Genomic DNA, 9,638 nt, shown 5'->3' with positions numbered 1-9,638 from the left:
ATCAAGCATTACATTCTCGTCTTTAATGTTTTTCATGACATAAAAATGTATTTTTAAGAATAAAAATATTCATATTTCTCCAGTTCTTTCCAGCTGTGCCTTGTAGCTGGATGAACCACAAGTTCAATTAAAGAAATCTTCAACAATCTTTTTCACAATAGCATCTTTTATTCCACCTTCTTTTTGTCTCCTCCTCTCTCTATCTCATTCTCTAATAAAAACCGCTATTAATAGAACACCCTGCTCTTTCTTTTAAACTGCAGGGAGTGTATAACATGCACTTAAAGGGAGGAAGAAGCTGAAGATACCAGGAGGCATTTGAAAATGTCCTCTGCAATGCCCGTGGCTACAAAGACGCTAGCTACCCTAAAAATAACAACAATTGGGGCTTTGATAGATTCGTGGCATTTTGTATCAGCAAAGATGCTCTTGGGCTAATTTTAGATAGTCAAATCATTTGCAGACCAAATACCTCACAGACATTGGGATGTGAAGGAAGGAAGGCTGGTGAAACATTTGAAAAACACCTCTGTATCTGTCTATGCATGCTGCAAAAACTGACACACAATAAACACACCAAACACAGTTTCAGTTGAATGATTATTGGCTTCATTATTGATATTACTTTTTCAGGGTTATTAGCATTTGGAAGTATATGTATTTCTTATTTTACATGTTTTCTTGTCCATAGATTGTCCTTTTTGTTGTAAAGTGCAGGTAATACTACTTTTGAATCCAAACATTACATACAATATGTAGTACATGTGTTCCTTCTCCATTCTTCCTTATCATTATTTACAGTATTGTTCCACATTTCATTTCACAGAAAGAAAAATCATTATCCACTGTATCAGCATTGTCGGATGTTTTAGGCTTCTATACAGCAGAGCAGAGGTGAAGTGAATAGCTGTACAAGTTGTTTTAATGGATGCCACACTATCAGGCTCTGGGTGTAAAACAGAAAGAAAAGACACTGATTCTTAAACACACACTTGCACACAGTTTGCATATTGATCATTTTGTGTCTTATATGGTTGAGTTATCTGGGGGCCTGCTGCAGAGGGCTGACATGGCAGTTCAAACAAACCCAAAACTCAGGCAGTTAATATTTATCCTTTAGCTAACAAGCCTAGGGTTTTCTTACAGTTTCTTTCAACAGCTTTTTAAACCATCGTGAAACTAGTGGCAGATAAAACATTAAAGGAAATCTGAACTCAAACGTTCTATTTTTTTAAAAGTGGCCAGATAAAAATCAACCTCTGCATAGATCTCTCAACTTATTCACTGTGGGACACTCTGCTCATGGAGTGGGATTTGCTGGTGGGTCCCTCTGTGGGTGAGAACTAATATTCTTAAAGTCAGCTCTATTTGTGCTTTAAGAAGAAACAGTAGTGGATGTTCAGTTGCCATGTTGTGGTCTCCAGTTCATGAGTTGCTACAGTGAGTTAGGCTAAAACACAGTAACACACCTATTACATTGCAGATAAATGTTAAGATGCTAACATTTATCATACGTGCCAAACACAAAACAAATGAAGATGTAAAAATATGATGCATTTCCATGCATAGACAAATATTTTTGGTCAGACTGTGAGTTTTTCCACAAATACAAAGATATGCGATTGCATAAATGCAGCTGTAGAACCAGACTATAATGCTGACATTCAGAGGTTCTTCTCTCCCTGTGACACGTGTACATTACTGCTAGCTGTGCATTAGCACATCCAAATTGGTACCCAGGAGAAAAAATCTTAACCGGATGGAAAAGCTTTATGAAAATAAGTAGTTAAACAATCATGCATATTTTCACAAAAAGTGGTCCACATATGTAGAATGGGTGTATTGCTAAGAAAAAGCTACTTATTATTATTATACCTTGAGATAGTAGTAATTTAATATCTCAATTTACCTTAGATTAACCAGGAAATTATTAAGTAAAAAAAAGTCTCTAAAAACCCACAGTTTGGACAGAGAGACGACTTAGGAAGCCTCATGTCGGGCAGTTGGACGATGCATCCTGAGCACAAACTGGCAGAGATGACACTGGAACATTTTGCCACCCTAGGTTGAGACTGTAGTATCAAAAAGGAAACCCTTGCATTCACAAAATTCATCAACACAATTCTTGCTACACACCTTCTCTTAAGCAACAACCTTTTGTAACTGCGTTGGACACCTGTGAGAAAAAGCAGAGGCAAGAGACACAGGGGCATAGTCAGACCATATGTAGGTCAGACGATGTCTGCTACACTGCTGCTAATTACCACCTTCCATATTAATGTTACTGCCTTTGACTGTTACCTTGGCAGTGTTGAGCGAACTGTGGAAAGTTTTAGCTGTATGCAATCTGAGAACTTAATTCACGTCTGATGACAACTTTTAAAGATATATTGAGCAACTGGCATCAGAGTTTTCTGAGGAGACAGTGGGACTTCACTGTTATTATATCAATCCAATGTTCATAAAATGCTTAGGGTTAAAAAGTAAGCTTATTGTTTACAGCTGAAAGATCAACCTACTGGTAAACACCTACTTTATTGAGGGCAGTTTAAAAACAAAGCATTCTAAAATTCTGGTTAAGATACAGGTCATATGTCAATTTTCCTAAGAACTACTTTGACTAGAAATCTTGCTAAGATGCCTAGTGAGAGTGTATCTTTGGCACTCTGAAAGGAACAATTATTAATATTGTTAGAAATAGCCAAGATGAAAAAGCTCATGCTTATTTTTGAGGGCTTAAGAGCTCTGATAAAAGCGTATGTATGCTGTATTATGTGATCTGTCTATAAAGATATATTGTTTTACATTTAAGAAATAAATATATCTATTGCAATATTTTATTTTAGTCTCTTAGATGCTTCCTGTTTTCGCTTACATGCATGCTAGAAATGTTTTAATCATGCAACACTACGTGAAAAGGGTAAACCCAGACAAAAGGCAGTTAAAGCATTTTTCCAACACACATTTCCCTACAAGTTGCTATTTTGATAACAAGGACACAATTAGATGAATCTGTGAAACAGACACAATTGCAAGACTTTGATCACTGAGGCTGAGATTAACATCCAAAAGCAGGGTATGAGTTTACGTTTACCCAATCACAGCTCAGATTACAGCAACCTGGCAAAATGGCAATGACTTCTGGATGGAATGTAAATATTGATACACATCTTTTTACGTGTAGAAAATTACCTTATTATTAATAAGTCAAACGTTCTCAAACTTACAGTTTTAGGTTAATAGCTATCTGCAGGCATCCTTTTAAAAGTGTGGATTTCTACAGAAGGCAGTGTATAGACAAATATACAGTGACCAGGTGAAGCAAGTGGCAGTTTGAAAACCAAGTGGAACTTCTCATTGAGATAAAAATGTCATGCAGTAATCTACTGACTATGTTTTCTTCCTACCTACCTATTGGATATCAGCTAAGTCACAGTTAAGCTACCTATCTATATGGATAAGCTCTGTAAAAGTGAAACAGTGAAATACTAAACAAGAAGAAACATTCAAGATGTCTCAAAGCTCTGCAGTAAGACAAGTTTGGGTGAATGGAGGTGGGAAAGCTTGCATTGCAATACATAGAGTACATGTAAGACCAAAGCAGTGAAAATTCAAGGCCATTGTCAGTCATTCATCAGATACTGATGTCTACTAGGGGAAAGGGTGTCAAACCATAAGCTAAGAGCTGATGGCTATCATACATCCTTCAAATAACATGGTGTACTTAACTGCCAGCATCGTTACAAGTCATCCACAGGCCATTTGGAGTGGGCTTGGTTAATGCTCACACATCCGTTTTTTGTAAATGTTAAAGCATATGACAGTTTTATTTCTTTTGCTCCAAGCAGCAGCATATGTAAAACACACCAGGCTCTTTAGACAGCCCGTCGGAGCTGTGTGCCATGTGAAATGACAGATAAAGGGGCAGCGGTCAAAAGCGGGGAGTTTGCTTTTTTCAGTTTCTTTTCATTGTGTGCAACTGTTGGCTACAGTGGTGAGAAGGACAGTTTTAGGTTTTGTCAATTTTTGTAGCAGCTGATCACACAAAGACAACTCCATGCAGAAATTCAAATCTTAGAACTGCAGAAACTGTTTTAGGAGTTTTAAAGGGAACATTATGAAAAGTGAAGACTTGATTGGTGCAAAGGGAAGATATGACATTTGGAATATTTTCTGCTCAATCATCATTGACATTCTGTTTTCTATTGCCTTGATTTTTCTATCACATGTGTTGTAGTAGGGTGCATTTCTGTCCCATCTGGCAGTACAGTTTTATTTTTCCCATTGTGACGGGGAGAAACATATGCAGATTACACATCTGTGAGCATCTTCGTGATGTTTACATAGTTTGTGTTGGCGAGTGTGCAGTTGGCTGTTTTAAGGTTCTCCTCCTGAAAGTCTTCATTGCTGTTGTTCACAGCCTCCTGAATCTCCATGTAGTCCGATTTGCTGATGGTGGAGCCACTTCGGCTCTTCTTTAGCTCCTCACCTGAATCAGCTTTGGGTACATTAACCTGCAGATACTGAGCCTGCTCTTCGCCTTCAGTCTCACGGTGATAAAAGTAGTTGAAGTTGGACACAATGACAGGCACTGGCAAGGCAATGGTCAGCACACCTGCAATGGCACAGAGGGAGCCCACTATCTTGCCTCCAATTGTAGTCGGGACCATGTCGCCATAGCCGACTGTTGTCATTGACACCACAGCCCACCAAAATGCATCAGGGATGCTCTCAAACTGTGACTCAGGCTCATCTGCTTCAGCAAAATAAACTGCACTGGAAAACAGGATTACCCCTATGAAGAGGAAGAAAATGAGGAGGCCGAGCTCTCTCATACTGGCTTTAAGGGTTTGACCTAAAATCTGAAGCCCCTTGGAGTGACGGGACAACTTGAAGATCCTAAAGACTCGTACCAAGCGGATAACCCTGAGAATGGCTAAAGACATGGCTTGCTGACCTGGCTGACCATCCTCTGCTCTATCTGCCAACTCGGTGCCAAGAGTGATAAAGTAAGGAATGATGGCAACAATATCAATAATGTTCATTATGTTACCAAAAAAGCCTGCTTTGCTTGGGCAGGCAAAGAAGCGCACTAAAAACTCAAAGGAGAACCATATAATGCAGAGAGTTTCTAGAACAAAGAAGGGGTCAGTGAAGTAGGTGGATGTGTAGCTGATTATTGTAGAATTGGTCTCAGGTGAAAATACTTGAGCATGGGACTTATGCATGTCCTCCTCATCATTGCGGAATATTGGGAGAGTCTCCAAACAAAAACTGACAATAGATATCAGGATGACCATGACAGAAATTATGGCAATAATCCTAGCAGGACCTGAGCTTTCTGGGTACTCAAAGAGAAGCCACACCTGTCTTTGGAACTCGTTGTCAGGAAGAGGACGTTCCTCCTCCTTGATGAAACCTTCATCTTCTCTGAACATCTCAATGGCCTCCTCCCCAAGCTCATAAAAGCGAATCTCTTCTGAAAAAATATCAAGAGTGACATTGACCGGCCTTCTCAATCGGCCTCCTGATTGATAATAATACAATATGGCATCAAAGCTCGGTCTGTTTCTGTCAAAAAAGTATTCGTTCCTTAGTGGGTCAAAGTAGCGCATCCTCTTTTTGGGATCCCCCAGCAAAGTTTCGGGGAACTGAGAGAGGGTTTTGAGTTGTGTCTCAAAGCGCAGCCCTGAGATGTTAATGACCACCCTCTCACAGCATTCATGGTCAGCCTCTGGGTCGTAGTCCAGGGGGTGCCCCGGGTGTGCAGCTGCCTCGTCAGAGGGGTCGCCTGTGGCAACAGTCATTCTGCAGGGCGAGGTGGCCTGCACCTTTCAGGATGTCTGGGTCCTGCAGCCTGGAGAACTGCAGGTGGGGGCCAGGAGAGGGTGGGGACTCAACAGAGTGGAGACCTGAAGGCCACAGGATGTCACCTAGGATCTGACTGGCGGTAGGACAAACAGAGAAAAGTAGCAAGGTCAGAGAAACCTGAGAAGTGATTCAGCACTTAATAAATCCTTCTGCTTAGCTCAGAGAAATCAAAAAGTTTCTTTCATCTTGAAGATCAAATAGAAAATAGAAAACATTTCAACACTATCACTAATTAACATTCAAAAAAGCAGCCCGCTTTGCATGTAAATAACATCAATGCAGATAAAACCACGGGCTAAAATAATAATAAAAAAACTTGCAAAGCTCCCAAATCAGGACACATTTGCTGCAACATTTATATCTGTTGAACTGAATTGCAATACATGTAACGGTAATGCAGCAGACACTAAATCCAGACTTCACCCTTCCTCAGACATCTTCCGTTTAAACATAAAAAATATGTTTAAATGTATTGTGCCATCAGAAAACAAAAAGAGATTAAAGGAAAAGATTTACAGCTGGTTATACAATCTGACTTTAGTTTTTGGTGGAGCATTTTTGTCTTGAAATGGTGCCTGTTACTGAAATATTCAAAAACATCTATAAATAATTTACCCACAAAAGGAAATTGGCTCTCAGAGAAAAAAAATGCATCTCTATCTGCATTCCTACCTCTCTCAAGTGAAGGCATGGTTTTGCAAAATAATATGCCATGCAACAAAAATTGCAGGTGTGGTAATCATGCCTTGAGAGGTGCAAATCCAAACATGAACCACAGTGCGATAAGATTTATACTCAGAATCGAGGAGACGGATGAAAGCCGCTTTATCTTGATCTCATACATACCTACAGACATCTTTTTCGTCTCTGGGTGAGGCTGGATGCTCCCGCTGGTGTCAGGGAGGTGGATATCTATAATCAGCTGCGGCAAACGGGTCTTCAGTCTCCAGTACAGGTGGGGGGGGACATGAATTTCCGATTCGGGACAGTCGATGATATTCACCTCATGTTGTCTGCAGCATCCTTGCCGTGTACACCGCGTACAGTATGCGCGGGTGTGTCCTCGGTTTCCCCTCCCCGACTCTTCTCCTCCGGGTAAGGAGCCGCGGGTGGCGATTGGCAAAAAAAAAAAAAGGGCGGAGGGAGACGTCCAAGGAGGTGTCGGTGCTTCCCTTATTAACCGAAGGTGCTGGGATCAGCAGAATGATTTTTCTTCCACTGCTTTCCTCCGCACCGGAGCGACTCTGTGACGAGCCGGTGACTGCGGAGGTAGCGTCTGTCTCTAGTAGACACCTAGAGATAACGTCCCCAGAAAATAGGTGGATGTGTGTTCTAAGTGATGATCTCCTTCTTCAAATGGGAAGCATCAGTAACAAGTCTTTTTTTTTTTTTCTTGGGTCACCCAGATAAATATGTTGTTTTCTTTTTGGGGCAGTTTTGCGCCACATATACCATCATTTCCATAAGATTCTCTGTAGCTGAAGCTCCAATTCTGGGTGAAAGGAGTCGCTGCTGATAGCCTCCTTTTAGTCTACGTGGTGGGCAGAACGGCGTCTTCAGACACTGACTTGAAACGACATGCATGAAAGTCATAGTGGGTTTGAAGATTATGCAATTTCACTAAGCCAGCGCCCCATGCGCACACAGCAACACAGACACGCGCACACACGAAGCGACCCCTAACGCTTAAGCACATGTCAGCACGGTGGGAGGTGAAATTTTCATTAAGTGATGAAAACAGTTGTGGGTGAAATATCCCTATAGGCAGGCTGAGTTATTTACTGGTTACTGTATGAAGCTCCGTCCAACCTGCAGTCGGGCACTGCTCTGCATACCAAAATAGGTGCTGGTGATGGAGCAGGGAAGAGGCGCACTATAGCAACACCACCTTTTCTGCAGTAGACATAAGGCGCTTATGTTGGTCACTGAAACCTAAAAAAACGCATCATTTTAAACACTGCTTTTCTTGAACCAAGACTATTAACACAGATATGCTCTGATTGGAAGATAGACCCAAATGTAAATTTGAAACTTTTTATGTGAAAGGGACCCTCCTTTTTTCGTGAGATAATAAAGTTATCTCACGTTTCCTTGTGTGACCTGAGGTAACAACTTCCAATTCTTTTTCACTACTTGTTCATAACAGTGAATGTTGTAATCTTTCCCGGCAACAAACTCCATGAATAATGAATGGGAGGGGGGACAAAAATAGAGCAAATCCTCCATCAGTGCGTCTGGCTATATTCCAAAAGAAGAAACGAACTTAATAAACTGCGAATGCGTCCATTACAGTTGATGCTTGCATCTAGAATGTATACACACTGTCCTGAAATGACCACAGAGGTCAATGGGAATCCCTCAGAGAAGAAAAATGGGGGATGGGGGACACAGCAGGATGATTTGTGCAATCCTTTCCAGTGTTACACTTGGCAGACTTGAGACCATCCTGGGTGCCAACCTTGCCACAGTGTCCATCTGGTCTGCTGCTACCACAGAAGCAGATTCTTTTTAGTATCTCTTAATCACTTTTCTTGGTTCTTGATGACAGGACAATCATTATTTATGGGGCCTGTTACAAAAGGCTCTAACCTAGCTTGTGCTGCATTAGGTGGCTGTCTAGAATTAAAATCAAATCCTTGCTGCATTCAAAATCTTTTAGATACTTAACCACACATAGATGTGAAAACATCTGGCAATGTAAAATGGACATGAAAACTGTACTTCTCTGTGATATATTTTTTCAATTAAAGAACTAGGTGAAAATGTTTTATGTAATGTTGCTTACAAGCAGAAAGAATTATGTGGAACAAAACAATAGTCTGAAATGGGTGTGCTGTACTATCTGCACAATTTAATCTGTTTATCAAAAATATGGCTCTGATTATGATGTTCATGTCTTTGTATTTGAATATTTTAATACTAGAACTGATTATTCTAACAGAATGTTGGCACTATCTCTTTTTTAGTACCTGATTTGTATACCAGTTGGCAATGCTAAGTTCTTTATTTCAGACTTAAGATATATATATTTTTTGTTTTTTAATAAGATGCAATCAAATATATTTATTGAAGTTGTGGTTCGTTATTTTGTGCTGCCTGAACGGATTTTACTGTGGCTATTAAACTTTCTCAACTGACATAATTCAGCAGGTCTTGGAGAAAGAGCAGATGTCCTGCAGTCTCAATTTAAGTACCAGCTTTCCCCACTGTTCACTTTGCTTTTTAACATATTAGCTGTGAGATATTCCAAGAGAGAAGCAGTGGCTTCACCTTGTTTGTCAGTTGGTGCAATGGCAACTGTCTCAACCTTAATAATGTTACAGAAGCTAAAGAAATAATCATCAGTTTTAGAAAAAAAAACTATTATATATGGTCAAGAGGTCCAAATTGTGAAAACTTATCATGACATTATTTGGAGTAGCAGCAAGCAGAGTTAAAGAAAAGATAAAAGGAGCTTAATACCGAGCAATCCTGAAAGAAACCCTGGAACTGGGGCAGAGATTTACCTTGTGTAAGGACAATGAACCTAAACATAGAATGAAACCATAGATAGAATGAAATGGTTTAGATCAAAATGTATTTATGTTTAGAATAATTCACTAAAAAGTCCAGACTCAAATCTAACTGAGAATGTATTACAATACCTGAATACAAATTTTCCATTGACTTAGATTGTATGGAAATCTCAGAATATCGCTAAATAGTATTCTACAACTATGAGTAAAGCTGACCAGGAACATCCAGTGATTCCGCAAATATCAGCAACT

At 40.0% G+C, this 9,638-nt stretch overlaps 1 protein-coding gene across 2 annotated transcripts; it reads right to left on the bottom strand.

The window, feature by feature from the left end:
• Positions 1–586: 586 nt before the first annotated feature.
• On the bottom strand, positions 587–7,122 carry kcna2 (potassium voltage-gated channel subfamily A member 2). 2 transcript variants are annotated; one of them, XM_023353393.1, is made up of 2 exons: positions 6,718–7,122; positions 587–5,944 (listed from the first exon to the last, which is right to left on the bottom strand). In XM_023353393.1, the coding sequence occupies exon 2, from the start codon at positions 5,805–5,807 to the stop codon at positions 4,311–4,313; it is 1,497 nt and encodes a 498-aa protein (XP_023209161.1). In that variant the 5' UTR covers positions 5,808–5,944; positions 6,718–7,122; the 3' UTR covers positions 587–4,310. The 2 variants fall into 2 exon arrangements, with proteins under 2 accessions (XP_023209161.1, XP_023209162.1); XM_023353394.1 differs by having other exon boundaries at positions 587–5,940.
• Positions 7,123–9,638: the final 2,516 nt, after the last annotated feature.

This window comes from Xiphophorus maculatus, chromosome 20 (genome assembly GCF_002775205.1).
Source record: "Xiphophorus maculatus strain JP 163 A chromosome 20, X_maculatus-5.0-male, whole genome shotgun sequence".
In the NCBI taxonomy this organism is placed as follows: Eukaryota; Metazoa; Chordata; class Actinopteri; order Cyprinodontiformes; family Poeciliidae; genus Xiphophorus; species Xiphophorus maculatus.
The sequence above is the reverse complement of the archived record's forward strand: the minus strand, read 5'-3'. Positions and strand labels throughout refer to the sequence as shown.